Source organism: Xiphias gladius, chromosome 8, assembly GCF_016859285.1.
Source record: "Xiphias gladius isolate SHS-SW01 ecotype Sanya breed wild chromosome 8, ASM1685928v1, whole genome shotgun sequence".
In the NCBI taxonomy this organism is placed as follows: Eukaryota; Metazoa; Chordata; class Actinopteri; order Istiophoriformes; family Xiphiidae; genus Xiphias; species Xiphias gladius.
In genome coordinates this window covers 5,827,232-5,853,619 of record NC_053407.1, presented here as the reverse complement: position 1 = coordinate 5,853,619, position 26,388 = coordinate 5,827,232, and the positions used below count along the sequence as shown (strand labels likewise).

Sequence of the window (26,388 nt, the reverse complement as noted above, 5' to 3'; positions counted from 1 at the left end):
TGGCTGTTGGTTGAGAACATTTTAAAGTTGTGAATTGTTGTTTTCATGTATGTGAGTATTGTTTACTGCTATCTTTATTAGGCTATTCCCCCGTAAAAAAGTATTTTCATTAATTACTGTGAAGCAGAAAGGTCATAAAGTTGATACAAATAAATAAAAGAATGGATTTTGACCTAAGAAAGACGCTAATGGTGGGCAACAAGGATGAGAGATGTAAAAAGAAGCAGCATGAGAGATTGAAAGAGAGTTGAGAGAGGCTGAAAAAAACACATTCATTTTTTTATCTGCTTTTACTGCTCCTTTTTTTAACTGAGTGCCAAGGAATGCAACAAAGAATCTGGTGAGAGATAAAGAGAGGAAAGTGGATGGTACTGTACTGTACTGTGTGTGTGTGTGTGTGTGTGTGTGTGTGTGAGTGTGTGCTGATTGTGCAACTGTTTGTGTCTATCAGAGTGTGCACAGTAGGATTTAAAGGTTCAGAGCTTGGTTCCTCTATCTTGTCACACACAAACCTGCTCTCTAATAATGTTTAAATAAGTTTTTGAAATTAAGAAGTGCTTTTTTAGTCATAAACAGAGCAGGATATACTGTACTGAAGAAGAAAGAAAACATCTTGTGAATTATGGGATGGAAGCTTGGTCAAGGTCAGCTAATGTATAGACTTAATATTTGCATATGTTTCCTTTCAAGACTTTTATGTCTATTCTTTAAAAGATAGTGGAACTGAAATTTAAACTGCAAATTTCACACATAGCAATTGCATCCTCATGATGATGGAAACACATTTCATGAGTCCGAAAGCATTTCATGGATATTACTTTCTGTGTGTGAAGAGGTGTTAATATTTTAATATCACACAGCATTCCAGGGCTGAAAGTATTATGTGACCTGCTTGTGAGCTGTATAACGTAAATAATTAAAATGTTGACTTAATAATAAAAACAACACAGAACTGCAAAAATGAATAAAGGCCACAGAGACAAAACGTTACTAATTGAAAACAGTCACAATACATTTACACAGAGAAAAAAAACATCATTTTTAATAATCTCACACTTTTGAGTACAAAATGTTTCACTGACATTTGCTGTTTTATGACTCAAATATTAATACACATCCCAGAAAGAAAAAAGAAAGTATAAACAGTTCCTGGATCCATCCAAAGAAAGTCTAAAATATATCAGTTAAGTTACATGTTTCCCCCCATGGAAAGAGTTCAGTTCCCGTGGAGAAGAAGTATTATTTACATCTTGACAATAATGTCCCGGCCACAGAGCCAGTGTGACCCAGCAGACATATTTTAGAGGTTGCAGTGTCTAAAACACTGCCAAAGTCCAGCAATATGTACACAATATAGAGACAAGAGACTCAGACAATTTATCTCCAAGAGTGCTGAGTACTGCTAGAAAAAATATCCAATTTTCACATTACTCAAAAACAAAAAAGTTCAGCTTTTTAAATACAACCGTAAAGGCATATTTGTGTTTGCAAAATACGTTTTCTGCTGACCAGACAAAAAACCAAAAGCTTACATTGCAAGCACTGCATGGGGTGTCAGATGCAAATTGTTTACTTAATTTGATCTTTTCAAATTAAATCAAGCACTATCTTGTATCGTTGAACTTTGAAAACTATACTGTAGGAAGAGAAGGTGAGGGCTGTGCTGTACATGAGCACAAGAGACACTGAATGACATGTCTCTCCCTTTAAATCAATCTAGCAAAAGCAATATTTGTCCTTGAAAAGATAATAAATAAGCCATCCCAAAGTAGTTCAACATAGTTGATATTTACAACAGCTGAGGAGGCGCTAAAGTGTAGGGAGCATGAATGTGGCTGACTTTTGACTGCCCTGTACACATGGTGGTGGTTGGTGGCAAGGAAACAGACAATAATTAGGGATGAACGAGATATTACGTTATAGTTAAGATGGCAGCATTTTTGTCAGTTTCTTCAGCACCTGACGTGGAAAGATACCAACCTTCACTCTGGACCTGTTCAGAAGTGCAGGGCATGAGGCCCTTATAAAGTACATGAGGATCTAATGGGGTTTGTGTAATTTTTTATATTTACATCTGCCTAACACAGCATTTTATGCCAGCAGAAAAAAGTAGTAAAAAGGAAAAGGAAAAACATTAGACAATGCTTTTCTCAGTTGGGAATTCTATTAGGAAAACCAGGAAAAACTCAGGTTCTGACTGACTTTATGAAATAAAAATTCAAAACTAGTGGAAAGATTTATTTACTTGATGGGTCTGGTGATGTTCTGCATTTTATTCATTGTCAATAAATCTTATGAAAAGACCAAAACCAAGAAGGAATTGATCTTACTAACAAGTATTGTTTGTTGAGCCAGAACCTGACAGACCTTATTCCTTTGTGCCATCATTGACCAAAAACAATTAAAACACATATAGTAAATGAGCCACACTGCTGCACCGGGTGACATGTTCCTTCATTACAATGAACATGGGCTTTTATTTTGAATAAAACCCACATACACCACTATGGTGGCATAAATTCTGACTACAGCCACATCTGCGCTAATAGATAGTTACAATAATATACTAATGATAATTTTACAACTCATTTTACCACAATTGCAAGGTAAACACTAGAGATATAAAGTTATCTACCAGGAAAGTTTCAATGTATTTGACTGTGCAACGCTGCATTTTTACGAAATGACGTTGTGCTGCAGCAGAAGCTGAGCCAGGTTCAACTTAATGCAGATAATCCTAGATTTTTTATTGTTGGACCCCCTGCTCCGTCAACATTCTGGTCTTATTCAATTGAATGAGGGCCTGTGTTTTTCACATATTGTTGGGTTTGGTCATTTCATTGGATTTGTTGGAAACAACAAAAATACAGAATATTGCCAGCCTTATCCTTTAAATTCCACATTCTGAAAGTCACAGCACAGTTTCCAAGACACACTGTATTTAGATTTACATTTTGCATCCAAGTGTAGACTGTGGTATTAAGTTATTCAAATTTAAATGTTATACACCTACTCTTAACATTTTTAGGGACCCATTAGGACTCCACTGGAGTTTACAGAGGCTGGTTTTGAACGTGTAAAGGGGGTCACCAGAAAATATAAGCAGATGCAACCCAGATGTTTACATTTAAAACTGGGATATGGGCTGGTTCAGATGGCAAGCTGGAGCTTGGTGAGGTTCCTCTGGTGCATGTTGTGGTGTCGCACCAATTCATCACTCCGGGCAAACTTCTTCTGACAGTTTGGCCACCTGCAGTTAAATGGCTTCTCACCTGAGAGAGGTGGGAGTGATGGACAGAGGATGGATTGAAGAAGACGTAGAGAAGGATGGTACAGTAATGACAGGAGGGGTGAATTAGGACGGGTAGGATTTGAAACAATGAAAATGAAAATAAAACAATTATTAGAATGTTATACTGGTCATAAGCTGAATGGGAAGATTAAGTAAACTTTATATAGAATATTTATGTACTCCATAAATATACAAATCAAGTAATAGTATAAACATGTTGACAAATACCAAATCTATTTTACTTTTAATCGTTGCAACTGCATGTGTGTAAACATCATATGAATGAAGAAGAAATGGAAAAATAAAAGTTTACGCACTTGTTTTACCTGTATGAGTCCGGGTGTGTGTCTTAAGGTGGTCAGACCGAGAGAACTTTCTCTGACACGTCTCGCATTGGAAGGGTTTAACTCCTAAACACATATACAGTATGCATGCACACACGCACACACACACACACACACACACACACAAAACCCAAGTTCACACACACATACAGAAAACACATGTTCACCATCTCACACACACACACACACACACACACACACACACACACACACACACACACACACACACACACACACACACACACACACACACACACAGAGGGAGATAGAAAAATACAGTATAGCAGGGGCTTGCAGGCATTCAAGCCATTCCAAAGATTTGCCAGCCTGTAGTTACTTCATCTGAGGGGAGTTCAGTATAGTGCCCCACTTTACACATAATGCAAACTGTGCCCTTCAAAGGACTGCATAGTCCATGACATGGCTGTCATGCAAACAGCAGAGAAGGGCAAGTAGTGAGAGCAAAGACAAGGAACTGGAATTGAAAAAACAAAGACATAGAGGCAGACTGAGTGAAAATAACCAAACCTGTGTGCCTCCTCTGGTGTCTTTTGAGCTGGTCTGAGCGGGAAAACCGCCGGCCACAGTCTGTGAACTCACACTGATAGGGTTTCTCCCCTAGAAAAAGACAAGGACGAAAAAGTTAAATAAATTTTTATTTGAATTACCCCTAAGATATCACAATTAACACACACATGCCGAAAAGAAAATAAGGTATGAAAGTCTACTTGTTTAATTTTGTAGATCATAACACTGCTGTTGTCATTATGACTAGTAATGGACAATTGAGAAAGACTCTTTGCTCTTTGCAGTTTTGTGTTTTTCACTGAGGAACATCTTTAGAGTCTCAACACTGCTGAAGTAACACTGAATTAAGCAGCTAGATATCAACATTGGCTCTGTTAGTTGCATGTTTATTTTTTGAAACATGAAAAAAAAGGAAAAAAACCCATGAATGGGTGCTGTTGTTTGCTTGTAATGGCCAGAGCAGCAGATTTGTCTTTGAAGTCCAAAGGCTATCTTTATTTTAAAAAATAGAATGTATCTTCTGGCAACAGAATGATAGGAAATTGGGGCCAATGGAAACATCAATTAACTAGAATTACCACCTCTTGATTGTATGCCTCCGCCGACCAGTCATGTTGCAGTTTACATCCATGCCTTTCCAGACTCATATAATATATGTAGTGAAGACTTTGAAGGAATTTAATAAAATATATTAAGTGTATTTTATCTTAATTAGCATATGAATTCTTGAGTTATGTTTTTTGAGGTCACAGTGACCTTGACTTTTGACCACCAAATTCTAATCAGTTCATCCTTTGGTCCAAGTGGACGTTTGTGCCAGACGTAATTGAATTCCCTTCAGGCGTTCCTGATGTATCATGTTCAGATATACCAAGATATTTAGGTAGGTACCCCGGTACAGAGGCATAACAAGTTTGTTCTCCTAAAGCCAACAGAATAAGTTTGAGTAAATAAGAACATGTCGGTGACAGTAACAGAGCTTCTGGGAAATGTGGCACTAAAAATACTGCTGTCAGTAGTTACATAACAAGTGTGATATTACTGCACATTTCCCTGTTTTTGTTGGTTTCACCTGTGTGTTTGCGGCTGTGCATCTGCAAATGAGACAGTTTGAAGTAGCGTTTGTTGCACCCTGGGTAGGCACACATGAATGGACGCTTCTCGCTGGTCTCTGACCGCACAATGGTTGGAGCGATGCTTGGCACCCGCCTCACATCCTGCACACACACACACACACACACACACACACACACACTTAACACTTTTATTTAAAGCTAAACCACTCAATGCAGAATTAACAAAACTCTCCCTTGACATCAATAAATGAACCAGTAAAATGCAATTTCAAAAACAGGCAATTACATCTGTCATGTGTGTAAATAAGTACATTTGATGTGTCTGGCTCATGGGGATCATTATTATAAAATGGTCATATATTCATTAGATGGGAATTAGCAGTAAAATGACCCCAGACTGACTGCAGCCCAAAGGGAGCTGTTAGTCACGCCTGTTAGACAGACCCCCTTCCAGGGCACCCCATTACAGCCCCACTTCTCACTGCAGACACTGCTAGAGAACAGGAAATAACACATGGCTTTACAAAAAAAAAAAAAAAATCCAAACTCTGTATTTTAGTTTCTCATTTTTTCTTATTTTTCATGACCTCTCATGCCACTTGCCAATCTATATTTCTTCTATTTTTCTATTTGTCAACCCTGTACATGATATTTCAGGACCTTCTTCACGCTTCCGCCATCACTCCGTCCACTTTTTCAGATGTTTCCACTTTATACCATTCTACCTAAAAAAATTCTGCCAACCCCTTTCCTCTTTCTTCTTTCTCCCTTTCTCCATTGACACACGCCTGTTTCTCCCCCCTCCCACAGCCATCTGCTCTTCATTTCCTCTGTGTTTAGTAGTAATGGCAAAACAGACGTAGAGGTCAGCCCTGTTGTAATTAGTACTGTTAGCAGCTATTAATAAGAACATTACAGTTGTTAAATACTGGAGGAATGACCACTTACAGTTCCCATGTAATCTATGAACACCTTCGAACTAAAACCCAACATTATATTGAATCAGTGTAAGTTGAAAATGAGGAAAATGAGTGACCTCATTCTGTGATGAATCTGAGGTTAGGTGATGCACAATACATGTATGGAGCCATGAAGTGTTCAATATTGAATAAATTACAATTTTTTTTTTGAAATTATGTTATTAATAAATTGTGTGAAACATATAAATGAACCAATAAATTGTGAAACAACTTAATCTCAATATAACTATGATATTTCAATTTTCTTATCTCATAGCAGTTTTAGCTAGCTGCTTAAGGCTAGTCCAACCACAGACAAAGATTTTTTTTTTGTTTTGCTTTTCACAGAGTTGTGTATGTTGCTTTGGAACATTTACAATCAAATCACTATGGAGGAAACTCTGAATTGACTAGATAGCTGCTGCTGCTAACACTGGCTCTTTACTTTGATGCTCAGTTAGATTCCAAGCTCACAATCCTGCCTAGTTAGCTAGATAGCTAACCAGGTAGGCAGTATGCTTAGGTGGGGTTTAGGTTTGCAGTGTGCTTATTTACTTAACACTTTAAAAAGTTACATGTTGAAATTAATATTGCTATGAAACAAAATTATTAAAGAATGATGAAATAAAATTTCAAAATACTATGTTGAGTATATATATATTTTTAAATTTTTTTCACAATTGTTTCATTATTTTTGTTCAATTATATATATAGGTTACACAATTTAATGTAATTATTTATTTCATAATTCCCTATTTATCAAATTATTATTGAAAACTCTGGGGCTCCATATTTGAGTAATTGACAACTAATCCAACATGCCTGTCTGCAGTAATCAAAAGTAACATCAGTTGCTGCAGGGATTGCTAGTTAGTTTAATTAGAGATCAGCAAACCTCCTGACAGCAGATTGATATCATTAGCTGTCATTCAGTAATCTTTTATTTAAACATTGATCATAGGATCAGTTTTCGAAAAAGATGTGTAATCATTTTTTGCTGGTCATAATCTAATATTAATGAAGAATGATATTTCACAGCTGTTAAATTGTACTTCCTTTGGCAGTGACTGAGAAATAATGTAATCCCTATAATAAAAAATAAGGAACAAAACACCACCTTTCTACTCAGTCTGTTATCTCACATTTTAGAAGCCCTTTAAATTTTATTTTAAAACGCATAAAAGTGAGAGTTTGTTTATTGTTTTGCCCTGAGCCAGACCTCCTATGTGTGCGTCTGTGTGCGTGTGTGTGTGTGTGTGTGTGTGTGTGTGTGTGTGTGTGTGTGTGTGTGTGTGTTTTGTACAATTAATTTGTCTGAAGGGGTCGGGATGGTGGGGTAGGTGTGTGGGGGAGGAGGGGCGGGGCGGAGGGGGCGGAGGGGGCAAAGAAAGACAAGGAGCAGGGTGAATGATGAAACTGGCCCGAAAAAGAAAGAAGGAAAGATCTCAAAAAATCCTGCTGTGGACTCGGAGCAGGTCTGGAGAATCTCTGCTCCCTGTCCTTTAGACACTGCTGACAGACAATAATTAAAATCTAATGATTTATTAACATGCTGATCCTCGTATGGAAACTGTATCTTACCCAGTGTAACCCAGTGTGCGTGTGTGTTTCTCCACTGCTAATGGATATGTGGAAAAAGATTCCCTCTTGGCCTTTAGGGCTGCCTTTTAAAAATCTGTGTGTATGTGTGTATGCTACGTTTTTGTGTGTGCGTGTTCAAGTGTAGGCATTCATGTGTGTGTGTGTTTGTAAATCTCTGCTCTGCTACATATCAGTATTTCCTCTTCACAAACCCTGTTCATTAGATCAGCCTCTCCACAACTCATCCCTTTCAGTCCTGTTCAGTCCTCATCCCTTTTCAGTCATGTTATTTTCTTCTCTGTTGTTGTGTTTTTCCTCCAGTGTTTGTTACACTGATGTTAGGTTTTCAGTACGCCAAGTATATGTCCTACCTGTATGCCCCTGAAAACTCCATGTGTGTGTATGCGGTACTGCGTACTGCAGCTGTACACCATGGGGGTGCTTGGGTCACTGTCGTAGCCTGTTGCATGGCTGCCAACACAGAAAGAGAGAAGAATGATGATAATGACTGATTTATTCAGATTCTTACAGCAAACCAAACAGTTAATTTACTTGAAAATGAAACAATCAACACTGTATATCAACATTTTTACAACTTTAAACAGCTGTCCCAAAGCCATATTGGCTCTGAAAGCAGACGGCTATTCAATCAAAAGAATTTTGCTTGAAAACATGAAAATTGGAATGTTGTCTGTGCCAGTTAATCATTTTACAATCACAAAAACTCCATACTGCCACATACATTATGATAAATGTAAAGCAGACAGACTTAAGATGACGAGATGCAAGAACATGATTAAATGCTATAAATCCAAACAGTGTAACAAACAGTGACAGATATATAGAACATGACTTGCTGTTAGACAGGAGCATACTGTGTGCAGGTAAAGCAGGGTCAGGAAGGTATCATTACTCATTCATGTTCACCTTGTCATATTCAGCCCGTAATGCAAAACGCAGACCAAATCTTTTGTAGACTCAGAGTTGGCTGTAGAGATGTAACTCGTGTTGATGTATGCTTTTTTGTTTTTTTCTTTTTCAGAGCACGATTTATCCAGCTGAACCCTGGGTTCCTCTGTTTATGCATGTGTATGTTTTGTGTAAAAAATTTGACTCTTTGGGCACAATACCGTACCGGTGTTTACAGTTAAACTGATACCAGAGACACGTGTAGGTAGACTTCATAAAACCATATAATATATGGATGACTGCAGACGTCATCTCTACAGAATTCTATTATGGAGTATGCAGTATTTTCTCAAGTTATATTTGTTGCCATGGTACCAGCATGTCTGTCATTTAGTCAGTCGCTTTGGACAAGACTTAATATCTCAACAACTTTTGGCCATTAAATGTTGCACACATTTATATTTTCCTCAGGATGAATTGTATTAACTTCGGTGATCCCTTACCTTTTTATCTATTGCCATCATCAGGGAAAAATTTTAATATGTTCAGTATTTTGGTATAAGATCTAGTAAGTGCAAAACTAATGACATTCCCATCAGCCCCAGCTGTACTTGGTTTTTGGTGCTAATTTGCAAATGTTAGCAGGCTAAATTAAGATGGAGATGTTAGCGTTTAACATCAAGTACAGCCTCACAGATTTGTGCTGGTCATTACATCAACATTTTGTTGACATTTGCTGATAGACCAAAACCTTTTCCCATTAGACAACTTTTAGTCATGTGTATAATGTTAACATTTAACAATGAACTCTTAATTAGGCAAGTATTTATCAGTTAGCATCCAATATGTTTCCTGAATTTGAAGCCTAATATCATTACATTACATTTACTTATTTGGCAGATGCTCTTATCCAAAGTGACTTACAAGTGCTACTAATGATTATTTACATTAGCGATTAATCAAATTGATCTTATTATGTGACACAGATGTGCAAAACATCTATCATAAGTTCCCTGAGCCCAAGGTGAGATCTTTAAAGTGCTTGATTTTCTGACTGGCAGTCCAAAATGCAAAGATATTCAATTTACAGTGATGTTAAACAGAGAAAAGCAGTAAAAACCAGTGAATATTTGAAATTTATGCTTGAAAAGTATTAATCAAAAATATTAAAATATTAAGTAAGTATCATATTATTTTTAATAAAAATAATGTACTTTTGATTAGATAATTGAATAAATAAACAAATCATTTCATCACTAACAACTGTAGATTTATAGTATAATGTTTAATACAAATAGCTTTTTGTATTTCACTCTGACTTTAAGAGCAGAACAAAACCTGCTCTGTGTGACACATCTGCCAGTGTTGCCTCTCATATCTTCTTATGATAACATACAGAGAAACAGAAAGCTCTTGTCTATGAAATGTGTTATATTTCAGTCTGTCTAACCAAACGAGGAGGATGGGAGTCTGCATCCTCTGCTGCTGCAGAGGGAATGTACAGTATACAGCGAGGCAGTCATAAGGTGTTCTTCGTCTGCCTCGATTTTCCCAAGTACAGGAAGAGAGACACATCAAGACTATGTTAGCAGTAGACACTGTAAATTATACTGTATGCTACTTTACTTATGTTCATTCATTCATTCATTCATTTTTTAAAGGATATTTGTATTTTATTTTTTGTACAGGTTTTAGTACAGGTAATGTATAAGTTGGGACACCTTAGTCAGGGACCCTTTCACTGAGCTTTAGCCTTAATTATTAGATAGTAAGACATGACAACTAGTTCTTAGTCAGTGTGGTGTGTTCGGTGAGGGCTGAAACCATCACAACACTCCATCCTCCTGAAGCACACTCAGGAAGCTGTCTGTTGAATGGAGTTAAAGGTATAGCGTAAAAACTGGAAACAGGGAAAAAGCTAGCCTTGCTGTGTCCACAGGTAACAAAATCTCCTTGTAAAACCACAACTTGTTTTTACACTTGTCTTTTCAAACAAGTGAAATGTATTAATTAGTGAGCTATTTAGGTGCTGGTAAGCGGATTTTGTTACCTTCAGACAGAGACAGGCTGGTTGTTTCCAGTCTTTATGCAAAGCTAAGCTAACCAGCGACTGGCCTTTACTAGATACAGTATTTACCATATGGATCAGGCCGGCCATAAAATAAATAAGCATATTTCCCAAAATGTCAAACTATTATATTTATGCACACTTTCCATGAAGACTACAGACTTGAATGAATTACTCACAATTGTTGTGTAACTTTAAAAACTGCCAAAAAAAAAAAAAAAAAACAACAAACAAATAAAAAAAACACTCAAAGGAAGACCGAATGTAAGGTATTCTTGTAAATGTAAGACCAAATGCAAGACCAGATGTACTTGTTGATTTGTTCTGATATGATCAAACTGCATTGCTAGGAATAATGTACTACTATAAATCCGGGTATTATAATAAAGGTGCTTTACTGTCCACAGAAACACCTCTGTGCCAGGTGTGAGCTTCACTGTTTACCATGAACATCTGGAATGGGCCTATCTGCTCTTCCTCTCTAGGTTCAACTCCCTTGCACTTCCTTTTCCTCATCTCCTGCTCCTCGCCCCATTCCTCTTTATCGCTACTGACTCCATCCTCCTTCTGTTGCTTTCCTTTCTCTTTGTCCTCATCCTTACTACTCCCTCACATCTCCCCTTCCTTCTCCTGCTCCCCCTCACTGACAGAGTTCAGAGAGAGACAGACTGAGCTAATCAGAGAGAAATACGAACAAAGTCAGAGCTGAGCAAAGCCATTGAAAGACCATGATATACTTCTATTAACCTGCTCTGAAGACCTCTTTAGTTCTTATGAAAAAGAAAACCAGAAATCACATATTCTGTCCTATCACTCATTAAAATACAATAAAAAATCCCAAGAAACACAATCGTAGATACATATATACAACCACACACATACTGCACACATGCATACTACACACTGCTTCACAATACAGCAACAACCCCATAAAACATAGACATTCCTTCTTGCTACCAGCCTTTTATGCGTTTCTATCAGACACACACACAATCACACACATTCATTTGTTAACTATCATGAATGCTTGTTGGCTCGGAGCAAAAAAGTATTTGTGAGCCGACACAGACGCTAACCAGCATGCTGCTATGCAGGTCACGGTGACACCCAGCACAGTACATACTGCTGAATGGTTTTAACTCAGCGAACTCAGTGAACACTGTGGACACTCATACTTTAGTGATTGTTGGGGACTGATTTCTATTGTACAGAATTTCTGTTCTATTTTAGAGTGAAAATTAGATGGACAGAAAAATAGATGCCTAATGTTGCCTAATTTGATTACTGAATTTCAAAGAACAGGGTACCAAGAGTTTTTCAACTAATTAAAGGACGAGACAACTTTTTTTTTTTTTTGCAAATTGGCCCATTTGAGACCTTACTCAGTACCCTCTGTTTTTGTAGTACATATGCTAACATTAAGCAATTAACTCTAGCATCATCCAACGTATGAAGACAAACATTTGTGTAATGCAAAGTTAAACACAGTTTAGATTTTATTGTTGCTGGTCTGCCTGGTAATTCATCCATCTTTCTGTCAAAATGTCAGCATATTGGTCCAAAGAAAGATATTTTAAAAAATACTGGCATCCTTATGACCTTTTGTCAGGTGCCAGTGTCATTTCAACATGTCCCCCAATATGATTAACATATTGTTCAATGACAAGCTGGATATTCTTGGTACACAGAGGACAAATCTAACATTTTTTGGTGACTTTGACCTTTCATGTTGTGAGACATAATGAACTTTACAACCTCTAGGGACTTTGGGAAGGACTTTGTTTATTCTGTGGCCCGTGGATTCATAACATAATCAAAGTTCTATTTTACGGTTGAATATTATCTGTCATTATTTATGTTGATATTTCATCATATTTATTCTTCATTATCATTCTTAATATATTATGTTTAATCAAGGTCTACTTTGAGTGATTACCATTATATTTAGGGTGTAACTAGTAATTTCCCTTGTTTATCACTAATAATTTGGACTTTTGGAATATATAAATAAACAATGGCAAGTTTATTTTTGTAAAAACTCTAAATTTTCATCTTTAATGAAGCCCACTAGACTTAAAGAATAGAAAAAAAATCTGCTATCTGATGAAAGACTTGCTTGGATTCAGATAGCCGCCTGCTGAACATGTCAGACATATTTCATGGAATTATTAAAACAAATCAATCATCCAGTTTAATCAGAAAACATACTGTATGCTAAAGATTCACCATTCCCACAAGAACAGGCTACTTGCAAATAGAAATGGTTTTGGTATATGTTGAAGCAGCTCGTAACTGGACCAATCTAATAAAAGTAGTACCTTAACGAGTACCTCTGACCACACCCATGACTACTGATGGGTGGTCAGAGGTGTGCTCAGAGGTGTGCTTTTTTGCACCTTTAGCCACACAAACAATGTTATCCCAGTGTACTGACACACCCTGGCGTAAACTGCTACATTACTGCAGCACGGTGAAGGGTTATATCGCTGGATGTCAGCAAAAACAAGATTTTAAAGGGGTGTTTAGTTGTTTTTTAGGCACTGAAGCCGCCATTGGTGGTCCAAAATGATCAGTATGTTCACTCTCTTGTATCTGACTTACTCTTTATGTTACTCGACTCGACTGACTGCTGCTGATTGAAGGGAGCGATGGATGAGTTCCTACCTCTTTATGGTGGATGCCAGTGTATTGACAGGGTTCCATGTCACACACTCCAACTGAGAGGTCATTTGATATAAATTTTCTCCGCTGTGGAGGAAAGACAAAATATAGAAGAAAGGCTCATGAGCTGTGCAGTGGACTGTCATTTACCAGGACAGGGTTGACTATGATTATCCATTTGCGTAGCTGTGTTGCCTTTTTTTGTCCTCAACAGAAGCACTTTAAAGAAAAATGCCAACACACACACACACACACACACACACACACACACACACACACACACACACACACACACACACACACACACACACACACACAGTCAAACGTGAAGCAAATGTTAAAGAATGCCCCTCAGAAAGACACCAAGAAGGCTAAATTCTCATAAGAGCCATCTTTCATTAAACACAGCAGACTTCACAATCATTATTCAGACCTGCTATGTGATTAAATACACTGCCAAAAACATTTGCACACACACACACACACACACACACACAGTGGATTTATAGCTCTCACCCTCTGACACCACAGCCCTTCTATCACACCACCAGCAGGCTTGCAGTAGTCTGGACAGGGGAGGTGTGGTGCCTGGTACCCTGCTCATTACGCAGCTATTATTTTACAGTGAAGCAGGGCCACAAAGACAGCAGAGCACAAATGGTATTTCTGCTGAAATATTGTTGGAATGGAGGCGGAGCATAAGATTTAAATTACTGATCCATGACATTTCCAATAAATAAGTGTCTGCTTTTCTTCTCTATTGCTGACTGATGGAACATATTGCTAATTCAGCATAGATCCATTTATCGAAAGCTCTTTGCCCCAAATCGTCTTTCTTATGGCAAACCCTCTGGTTCATGGGAAGTAAACCATGATTTCTTTGGAATAAACGTGAAATAGAAACTGGGAAGTAAGCATTAGGAGTGTTCGCTGCTGTGAACGAACAAGAAGAGTTCAATTACAGAAACGTCAAGAGAAAATCCAAGGAAAAACATGTCACGCAACTGGACGAAAAAAAAAAGTAGTATCCCGTTTTGAGTGATCAGGCTTTGAGATGTCTTCCCCCAGTTGAATACAATGAAGTTCACGGAATTTTGTCTAGTGGTGGTCATAGCATCCTCTGTGAGGCTGCACTTACACACAGCATTGCTTTGAGCTAAATGCTAATTTAAGCATGCTAACATATTCAGAGTGACAATGCTAACATGAGGATTTTTAGCAGGTACAATGTACATGTTCACCACCATACTTTTTCATGTTAGCTTGCTAATATTTGCTAATTGGGACTAAGCACAAAGTACAATGGAAATATCATTAGTTTTGCAGGTGTTTGGTCATAAAGTATTGTACTGGACATTCTATTTGTCAAAGTATTGGACAAATACAATTTTTGACCTGATGACCTGATGGAGTATCACCAAAGTTATTACAATTCATCTTCTTGGGACCATACAGTAAATGTCTGCACCAAAATTCATCCGAGTCCATACAATATTTGCTAAGACATTTTACTGAAAGCCCCAAATGCCAACCTCATGGTGGCACTAGAGGAAAATTCAGGGGATCATCAAAGTCAATAGGATACATCGTCTGTGAACCATGAATGTGTGAATGAGGTCTTATGACAATCCTTCCTGTAGTTTTTGAGATAATTCAGTCTGGAGTACTGGTGGACAAACCGATCTACCGAAAGACTGAAATTGCCATCCCACGCAACTAGCAGTTAAAAATGACATCAATAAAGTCAACAGCATCACGTCTTCCCAGAAAAATGTCCCCATAACTCTGGTTAATTCACATCCTGTCAACAGTTTTCATATGGAACTGTTTCTGTGCAAGAAATTAGTTCCAATAAAAAATGTTTCAGTCTAGGATAGTGGGGATACGGAAAACACAGTATTCCATTCACCTCAATTGCATTGGGATGGAAGGAGATATCTCAGGCAGATTTCTCAAAGCCCACATAAATACAACCAACCCATTTGAGTTTTTGGGGATTTTGATGAACCAGTCCTTTACCTTCAAAAAGTTGAAAGACTTTGAAAAATGTTTAAAGTCATTCAATGTATTTTAAGACAGTAGAGCGGAATGGCACGTGACAAAGTACGAGTACTAGATCCAAACCTTGTGCGTCAAAGTTACACAGAATATGCATGAGCTAACTGATCTTGGACATCCACCAAATATGCAAATAGTTGATTGGTACTGGTCTTTATACCAGCCTGCAGGTCGACCAGCTGGGAGAAGGCACATTACACTGGATGGGTGGTCCACCCCTGGAAAACCGAATCAGTCTACTTGTAGCTGTACTTCAAATGATGTTGTTATTAGCAAGGTGTTTTCCTCTAATATCTTATAACTGGAACAACAGTTGTTGTGGTTAATATGAATTTTACATTTACATAAAGTCAATTTCAAAATGGAAATTAAACATATGTCTAAAGTTCAATAATTGATACCCCCCAACAATTCCGAATATCATGTAGCTGTTGCTCCACTTTGCACTTTCAGGCAACTCATACTGTTTCTTACTATGATAAGACCCAGGGAGAGAGAGAATGTCTCTCTCTCTCTCTCTCTCTCTCTCTCTCTCGCTTTCTCTCTCCTTCTCTCTAATAATAAGACCTCAGCATGTTTTCATTTCATGTTGTTCCAGCAGGCTAAGCTGACGGCCCGTAGAGTAAATACAGTCCTGTTGGTACCAGGCTGCAAGATTAGACAACTGAGTCAACTTGTATGAGCATTCCCAGCCGTATATGTCTCTCTGTGTGTGTTTGTATGCATGTTCTGTGTGTGTGTGTGTGTGTGTGTGTGTGTGTGTGCTGAGAAGATATCAGTTATGTTTATGACAAAGAAGACCCTCAGTCTGAGACTTTTAGGACAGCCTATGTCCACCCCACATCTCTCTCTTTCTCTCCCTCTCTCTCTCTCGCTCTCTCTCTCTCAGACACACCCACACACACACACACACACACACAGACACACACACACACACACACACACACACACACACACACACACACACACACACACACACACACACCACACACACACACACACACACACACACACACACACACACACACCACACACACACACACACAAACACACACACAAACATTGAAACTTCAGTATCCATCCCTGCTATAGTATTTACAGAGGATTCCTTCAGTCCCACCATCGATGGAAAACAAATTGTCAATGGCATGTGAAGAATGTTTCATTTAGAAACATAAAAGCAAGCAAACAGTTTGGAGAGCATACAGTGAGAAACTGTACCCCCTTAAAATGTCTAGTCTATTAAGGAGGCTTATTAAAACCTGTTTAAGATTTATGAATATGTTTTTGAAAGGCATGCACAGGTAGTAGTTAACTGTTGTGGTAGATATGGAGTTGGAGGTCTTGCAGTTTCTCCAAGTCAAGTTCTGAATGGAGTGGTATGCACTATGGCCAACATGTTTACATTTATTCCTTTGACAAATGCTTTTGTCCAAAATGACGTACAAATGAGGTACAATTTTTTTTGGATAATGAGCTAGAGATGGATCGAGAGATAGATAAAGAGAGAGCTGGCATGGTAGTTGTGTAAGTACTCTCTGAACAGGTAGGTCTTCAAGTGATTTTTGAAGACAAGGTATTTCAGCTGACCAAATTGAGTTTGGTAAATAGTTCCACCACAGGGGAACCACACAGGAGAAGTTTGGACTGAGATTTCCTGCCTTGCAGTGACGGTAGGACTAGTTGCCATTCATTTGCAGATTGTAGTAAATGAGAAGGCTCAAACACCTGAATGAGGAAGTCAGGTAGGTGGGTGTTGTGCTAATGGCTACTCTGTTGGCGAGCATTAGGGACTTGAACTTATTGTCAGCAGCAACAGGGAGCTAGTGGGGAGTAACCAAAAGTGAAGTGACATGAGCTGTCTTTGGCTGGTTGAAGAACAGCCAATGCCTCCGCATAAGTGTACATTAACAAGCTTGTTGACCCAAAAAAAAAATATCACAGATGAATATTTTGCAGATGGATTAGCATGTGTCCCTGCTTTCCTACAAATTTGATTTATATGAATTTCAATAAGGCCATGAGTATAAAATGGACAAAATGTTGACTTTTTATTTCTTGGGAACCTTTGGCTGTGGTGTGTGTGTGGAGGGTTGGGAGGATAGGAGAGAATAAAAGGTTAAAACAGGCCATAGCTGGAGGCGAGCTGGTCATGATGAAATGTTTTGGTGGGGCAGGAGTATGAGGACATGTTTGGACTCACTATAACAATTTAGGCACCTGTGTGTTTGTCAAAAGGGGTACATATTTGATATGATACTTCATATATGAAGTATTAATACATACCGAAAGAGTAGAAATCGGTATTAAATCATTAAAAAAATGTTCACAGGTGGTCTGATTTTTTCTGGAATGATAAGGCTCTGATATATTTTTTTATGGAAGACTTCAGATTCAGTGTTCGGATATTATTCTCTCAGCAGACAGTAGTTTGTTGAGTGGAAATATTTCTGAGGTGTAGTGTTCCAGTCATTTATCGACTGGAGCAAATAACAGACTGTTTTGGAAAAAAATGTTTAATGTGATTCAACAAAATGAGAAGCAGTCTGCTTACACTGTGGGCTTTTACTTTATTTTCTGCTCATTTCTTTTGTTTTTCATGTTTAATTAAAATAAGTTTCTAAAACATAAATAAAATACATTCCTTTGATAACTTGAAAAACCTGAGTCCTTATTAGTCAAGAAATGTTTGGAAATCTTTAATTTGACAGCTGTAACAGTCTGAATTCATTAACATCATAAATGATTTGATGATGTACTATAGGTCTCCCTGTAAATGATCAAAACAGATTAAAGTCCTGTCATTTCCTAGAAGCTATAGTATGGTAATATTGGGTAAAACTGCAAAATGTTGCTGAAATAAAGACACTTATACTGATTTAAAGCCAGAATATCTTTGTCCTATCCTCCTCTCAATAAGTTTTGAAAAGGCATGTATTCACAAGGCTTGTGATCTGTCCTAGAAGAAAATATCATTTTTTTTCATGGAAAAAAAAACCCAACATAAGTAAAACAAAACAAAAAACCTCCCACATTAAAAAAATAATAAAATAATAATTATTAGCCTGTGTAGTTCTGTAAATGGCAAGCAGAATAACTTGTTCCAAAAATATTTTTTCATATTTTCCGATCAGTAAATCAACCCAGTTTCTGTTAGAACTTCCTGCCAGTGTTAGTTTACTTCCTTCAGTGGCACCATGACTTTTTTACGTGTGGTTTACATTCGAAGGCTATTAATCAGCATATAAACAACATCAGAAAACCAGTTCAGGGAGAAAACTGCACTTCTCATGGCAGAGGTAGCGGAATACATCTGAAACCACCAAAAAAAGAGGAAGGCGAACAAAAACAGAAAGGAAGCCACATGGCAGACAGACCTGTCCTGAAGGTGAGCATCCTGTTCAAAACTGCATCCTGCTACCTTTCACTGAATTACTGCTGTTTGACACGAAACAATCGACAGTGGTTTCTGAAATGTTTCCAGCTTTAGTTGTTTCTGTTTGTTTATTATAAAAATAGATTTTGAGGACAGCATGTGTGCTATAAATGTGTGTGTGTGTTACCTGTTGTAAGGGTTCCTCAGCAGCAGAGCCTGACTGCCAGTACAGCTGTCTGAAGGTGTGTGGCATCCATAAACAGGAGGAGGTACAGGATACTGCTGCTCAGCTATAGGGCAGGGGCACATGCATACACCCCCCCCCACACACACACACACACACACACACACACACACACACACACACACAAATACACACACAATTATAAAATAAAGGTGCTCACTCAGAGATTAGAGTAAACTTCCTCCACATCTCATCTCTTTTAAACTCTACCCTCTCTTACCCTGACCTAATTTTCTCCACTTTTCACCGGTTTCTTATACAAATAAAGATCCTTTGCTTCATGTTTCTCTCTCAGAGCTTCCCCAGCAGTGTAGTGAATGGCTCCCTCGACATTTCTCTACATTCCAAAATCCCTCTCAGCGCCAAATCTCTGTTATCTTTGAAGAGTCGCAGAAATTTACAACAGTGGCTTCATAAAACACACATTTAAATATTTACCAATAACATGCGCAGGGGAGGGATTAAAAGGATAGGTGGGTGGATGAAAGAAGGGATAAGAGGAGGAGATGAGGGAGTTTGTGAGTCAGGATGTGGGTGATTTATACCTCCGACAGGCGAGGTCACTGCGGAGAAGTCAGAATAAGGGACAAGACACTCCCTAGGTGAGGGCCAAGGAGCTGCCATACAGATGCAGCTGTGCACTCACACAGTTGCTTTAAATACACATGAAGACCTGCTTTTGCTCTTATTGAAAAAAACAATTTTTTTTTTAAAGCGACTAATGGAAAGATAAAAATAGATACCCAAAATATTCTGAATGAAATATAATCAGCCTAAGAAGGCATAAAATAAAATTATTACAGCCTTTCTATTTGTTACACAGTTTGCTGACCAACTTGGAAATGTCAATCCCCTTTTTCTCAGCTTCACTGCCTCTGCAATTACTGCCTTTGTAGGACACAGAGACAAAGAATTGTGTCTGAAAAATATTTTCTCTTAAATGACTCACAACTGGTTTTAATGGGGAGGGACAAAAATCAGCCCAGATATCCATAAAATCTTTCATTTATATGAGTACATCTGTGTCAAATACATTCAAAGGCTGAAACCATATACTGCCGTCATACTCAAATCATACACACACTCACCCATAGTATTCTGCTGAGTTAAAGCGTCTTCATGTTTGAAGGAGTGGTTGGAGAACTGTGAGCTGTGGTGTGTAGGAGTGTGACCATAATTACCAGCTCCATCAAATGCAACCGTGCTATAACCTGCAACACAGAAATAAAATGCAGTAAATACACAGCCACAGCATGTTAATGTGAAGGAAGTTCATTTTTAAATGTAATCCATCAGAGATCATATATTATTTCCTTATCACTGGAATTGATTCTTACTTTCATAATTTTCTATTTAGATCACCAGCTGCAATGACACGATACTGGTGTTTTATTTCGTTTTACCCCTAATTGAAAGGTGGAATTATCACTGAATACAAACATCAAAATAATTCAAAATGGATAAAATTGGTCTACATCTAAACAGATTAACACCTGTGTTTTTTTTTTTAAATTAATGTGATGACATGCCCTAAATCTGCTTTCCCGCTTATAAGAAGAAATGTTTAAAAATTATTTGTTGAAAATTTGTTTTGCAGAATTTTCTACCTTAAACTTCCAAATGACAAATGTTTTAGAGACATTTTTTAAAAGATTCAATGTCTATCAAACTGGTGTCTAATTCACCTGAAAACTTAATTTTTATTCCAATGATTTTCTGTTTATTTCTAATGTTGGCTATCTAATTTTGAACAAACTTATCAAATTTATGTAGGCCCTTTGCCACTGTAATGCAACTTCTGAATACCTTTATTTCATTTAGGGTATATTTCCCTTTGAACATGTAAAAGTAAAGCAAAGGAGACTCCAGGGACACGCAAGAACTGAGATCAGTCTGTGCTTTTATTAAACAACATGAAAGAGAGGTCATAAATACGTAACCGGACGGTACCCACACAGCACACACACATGTTCAAATGCACAAATACACACGCATACACACACACATACACCCCAGACCTGACTCATGACTTCTTCTGACCTAAAGGGCACAACACACTCTCATAAATCACCAACCTGCACAGACACACACACACACACACTGTCTCTCACTCTCACATCCATGCTTCATTAATTCAAATGCAACACTTTCGCTGACTTTACTCGGTTGGTGAGAGGAGTGGGGAGGGAGAAGAGAAAAAACTCATTAAACTTCTCAATTTATCTTCCACTCACCCCTGTCTGACTCTACACTCTCTCTGCATGTGTGTGTGTGTGTGTCGTCTATAGGGTGACACTTTTGTTGCCTTGAAGTCTAACACTGAGGTGAAAAGTGATGTGGTCAATTTATATTCAACTGGAAAAGCTGGAAGTCTGGAAATACCCCAAGCATTTTTTTTTTCTGTCTCACAACGTTCAGCGCTGTTGAAATTAGGAGAATTTCAACGTCACCATTTCAATATGGGGAAAAGTTTTTCATAACTTGCATTCCATCATATTTATTTTACTTTTCATCCTGACAGTGTATTGATGACACTTTTGTTGCCTTTGCTGCTTCAGAGACTAAATGATTATGTTTTTCTGTCCATTTCAAGCATTATCTTTAAACATAAGCTGTACTGATGTTAGTGGGTTATCACACCTTGCTACTCTAACAGTTTACTGATATACTTGTTAGACCTATAGAAGCTATTTAACTGTTAGAATACATTTTAAATAAATTAAAATTTGGTTTCCTCTGAAATTTGCATCCATAATTTTTTTTATTCCAGAAAAATGTTTTAACTGAAGTTGGCCTCTGTTAACAAGCTTGCAGTGAAATTTGAAAGAATAAATATTTTAGAAATAAAAAGCAGAATAAATGTGCTGCTTGTATAGGAAAAATGAAATCGCTCTGGATGGAGTTCACGGTGATGTGAGGGTCCTTGTGTGACCCTGCTCTGCTTTCAGCTCTACTGTTTGACCCAAGTCCTGCTGTTAGTTTGTTTGTCTGTGCTCGTCCAGCCAGAGCAGGGAGCAGATAATACAGGTTAGAGGTCACTTCAGCTCTTTCATTATAATGTTATTCCTAAATTATTTGCTTGATAAGCATGTTATTACTAATTAATCTGTTGAGTAAACAACAATAGATTCATTATCCTGACTGGAAAAGACCAGGGATTAGATGGAATTGGCAAAAAAAAAAAAACCCCACCAGGTTAAGGTGTTAGATAGCATGTTATTAATACATCCAAGGTATGAATTCCAGTCTTGACCCTTATTTCAACTTTTCAAGTTTCCTGTGATTCTGTACGACATATTCTTTAGCAAAACCTTAAAATTACTGAAATGAAATCCAGTGACTTTACTGTACAACATGATATCGCAGAGAAGAAGAATGTGCTTTCAGTTCAATTGAAATCAATCCAACTCAATTCAGTTAAGACGAGATGTACAGAAATTAATGTGATAGATTTAGTCTGATTTTATTCTACAAAAGAGGGTCATCCAAACTCAAACTGCCACTTGTATTGCAAGTTTATAATGAGGTAACATTTAAAACATTATAAGCATACACACACAAACAAACACACATACATATATATACAAATTTGTATGTATATGTAATTATATATGTAATTATTGTGTGTATATATAATTATATCTACATGGAAAACTCAAAGGTATAACAAATACTACGCTCTAATAACCAAAATGAAAAATTTGGATTAACTCGGCAATATCTCAACGTAAATTACTTTCTTCTTTTAACTAAAATTGAAAGCAAAAAAAAATCTAATCATGTTGACGCATTTTCCTGTCTTTCGTAGATCATGTCAGTCATGCCTTGTATTAACATATCGCAGGAATAGAAATTCCTATACATATTTGAATAAAATGCATTCTTTGAACACGGTACAAAATAATTACAAAGAACAATGATCAAATATTGGGAACTTCACAAACATGCAAATTTTAGATGCTCTATGTTATTTTGTCTGACATTAGTGTTTGGGCAATTGCTCCTTTAGCCCACTTTTTTTTTAATCAGCTGTTGGGATCCTATTGTAAAGTGTTCATACAGGCAAACCTTATTAACGATAGTTCTCTTAGACCTGTTCTAATATAATAGACTTTCTCCTTCACTATAAAAGAGGAGTTTGATTATAAGGTCCTGAGCCTGGAATTATTAGGATTTAACTGAGTGTGTACTTCCAGGATAATGATAATGATAATTAAATATTTGAAATGCATATAAGCAAAACTCTGGTTTAAATATTTAATCCTAAAACAACAATATTAAAAACAAAAACCACACCACAAGCCTAAAGAAACAACAAAAGAACATGAATAAATGACTAATCGAAAAAGAAGTTGCACAGAGATGTGTTTTTAAATGGGCCATTTAAACAAAAAGCACTACGCCACAACCACTGGTATCTTTGGCTTAAATATTAATTCCTACATCACACAATACTCTTAGGAATGAAAGATGTTCAAATGTATACATCAATATCCAGAATTAAAATTAGAAAGACTTGAACTCCTTTACTTTTACAGCTGTATTGTAATTTTGGTAACTTGCATAAGCTCATTTGAGATGCCACATCCATACAGTACTTGGTAAACAGTTAACTTATGACTAATGACCAGGGAGGATTTACAATTACTATCCAGGTTTCTCCTGTCAGCCATCATCCAATAACTCATGTGAGAACTGATAAAATTTTCCAGGCATCCACTAAACTAAAGGGATTCTATAGTAAGTGATTTTTGGACACAGTCTGCTAAAAAACAAAAAGTTTTTGTTTAAAAGTCCGATCACATTTCTTTACTGGAACCGAATTTTCTCAGTGCTTTTAATCAGAATTCTCAGTTACCTGTATATGCTTTTCAATTGTTTGTCACATACTCTGTGACAAAGCACAAAATCAGAGTAAACTAAGGCCAGGCAGTCAAGGCAATGCATAAGCCAGTTTAAACCACACTAAATATTGCTTCATATTGCTTATAGAGCTGTAATATTACTGAAAAAATCTACTCTGCTGACCAACTCTGATTTTATCATGCTTCAGATTTACTTCAGATAGGTAAATGGGTAAAGTTCTGCAAATTAAAGGATGAAAAACACAAATCTACATCATCTTACCTACTGTACAGAGTCATAATAAATTAAGCAGTGAGTTGTCCTGCTTCGACATTTAATTTCATTTGCCTGGAAATGGAATGGAAATGGAAAAAGTCAACTTGTTATCAACACATCTGACAAAGAAAGTGAAGCTTTCTGAAAAGGAAAGATGTGGAAAAGAACTAAATGAAGTAAAAAACAGCGTAGATGACAAAACTTGGAATTTCATCAAAGTTTCTGAGGGCAAGAGTGACTCTAAAATGGGTTATGATACTCTGTGATCAACTGACCTCTAACTTACTGACATCCAGAGAGAAAACACACACACTCACACACACAAACACACACACATCCTCCTCCTCCAGCCCTACCTGTCTGGTTGCGGGCTGCCTGCTGTGTGTCCATGCAGTTGGTCAGGTATGGCGGGTTGCTGAACATCCTGCTGGGGGGCTGGTGGTGGTGTGGGGCAGTCACAGGTGGTGGTTGGCCGGGTGGTGTTGGAGGCGGGGGTGCCCCGAATGCCGCCCCATACCTGCAGGCCCCTGTGCCTGTAAACTGGCCCGAGAAATGAACAGTGAAGGCGCTGAGGCCACAGTGGGGGTCAGTGTCGTGGTGGTGGGGGTCACCGGTAGCCCCCCAGCTGGGTTCCTGCTTGATGAAGGAGTGTGGCCCCAGGGAGGTGTGGGGGGCAGCCAGGGAGGAGTAAGGGGAGGCAGCAGTGTGGAAGTCCAGGACAGGAGCCCACTGAGGGGCTGTGCTGACAGGTAGGGCCGGGCAGCCAGGGCTCGGTCCCGCCGGGACTGGGGGCAGCAGGGAGTTCAGGTCGCGTACGTCTGAACCCATTGTGGTCCAGGGGAGAAAAGGAGGAAAAAGGTAGGCTATTTTTAAATTTGATCTGCCTCCCTGTGTCTTTCTACCTTTCTGCCTCCCTGCCTTTGTATCTGTCTGACCTAAGCCCAAAACACACACCACCCTCTTAATCCTTGAGAGTCTAGAAAGATTTTCTCTCACTGTAAGTAGTGCTTCTTCTCTCTGACGAGTCTTCTTGGCTTCAGCTGTTGCGCTTCAGTTGTTTACTTGATACACAGCTGCTCTACAAACTCCTTAAGTCCGAAAGAAGTTCATGGCAACGCAGAAAAATCACAGCGGTCAATTTTTCTCAGCAGTATCACAATGCAAAGAAATAAGAAAAAAATTAAACACAATGATCAGATGTGATCTTCAGTTTTTGTCCACAACAGCAGTAAAAGAATGTTTGGCTCTAAGGGATGGAGACCATTCAAGGAGGAGAGAGGTTTCTGCTTAGAGCTTTCTCTGTGAATGGAGTGAGAGGAGTGGAGGAGTGAGGAGGAGTAGCCCTCTTTTCCCTCAATGCTCTCAGCCTTTGTATGGGTGTGTGTGTCTATGTGTGTATCTGGAGGGCAAGGGGTGGAGTTAGGAGGTGATGAGGGATGGGAGCCCCCTGACTTCATTCATTTACTGTATGTTGAAGTACATACACACATGAAAAAAACCTGATCAACATATAATTTTCTCTCATCTTGTTGATAAAAAAATATCCTATGAATTACTCAGTTGTTTCATAAGGTTGAAGAGTTATAAAATTACTTTATTGCTGAGAGGCTGGTATGCTAGTTGTTTTTCAGCCAGTATTTTTTTTTATTTCTCAAAGTCAGATACATCTATATATAATGCATGCCTAAAAATATTTTTGGTCAGAAACCATCACATTATCTATTTTTAAGACGTTTGTGTACAGCCTTGTATGTAAACCCAGAACTTAACTCGGGCAAAACAGCAGAGGCCAGGCCTCGCGCAGGATTCCGTTTTTAAGAGAAATTAAATTACTTTCCACAAACAATTTGCATTTTGTGTAAAATACTAAATCAAACTTTTATGCCAAATTATATTCTACGATTATATTAATTATTTTGATGGTAAAGAAAGACAGGATAACGATCTAATTTAATTTTTGTCAATTAATATAGTCGAGCGCGGATTAATAGGCCGCGTAGCGATAAATCTCCAGGAGTTGGATTTTAAAGCCCACGGTTATAATTGTTTGTGTATTTATTTATTTCATTTTATTGTCACATTTTCTGATTTTACGCAATTAATTTCAGTTAATGCAAGACATAATCATTTTGCCTTAAAACAAGGTCAGTTATTATCACACCTCCATTATT

General features: G+C 37.8%; 1 protein-coding gene across 4 annotated transcripts; it reads right to left on the bottom strand.

The window, feature by feature from the left end:
* Positions 1-1,023: 1,023 nt before the first annotated feature.
* On the bottom strand, positions 1,024-25,560 carry wt1a (WT1 transcription factor a). Of its 4 annotated transcripts, none has more exons than XM_040132693.1 (9): positions 24,574-25,560; positions 20,185-20,307; positions 19,040-19,142; positions 13,422-13,505; positions 8,152-8,251; positions 5,237-5,381; positions 4,165-4,254; positions 3,610-3,702; positions 1,024-3,272 (listed from the first exon to the last, which is right to left on the bottom strand). In XM_040132693.1, the coding sequence occupies exons 1-9, from the start codon at positions 25,043-25,045 to the stop codon at positions 3,151-3,153; spliced, it is 1,332 nt and encodes a 443-aa protein (XP_039988627.1). In that variant the 5' UTR covers positions 25,046-25,560; the 3' UTR covers positions 1,024-3,150. The 4 variants fall into 4 exon arrangements, with proteins under 4 accessions (XP_039988627.1, XP_039988628.1, XP_039988630.1 ...); XM_040132694.1 differs by having other exon boundaries at positions 3,619-3,702; XM_040132696.1 differs by lacking the exon at positions 13,422-13,505 and having other exon boundaries at positions 1,025-3,272.
* Positions 25,561-26,388: the final 828 nt, after the last annotated feature.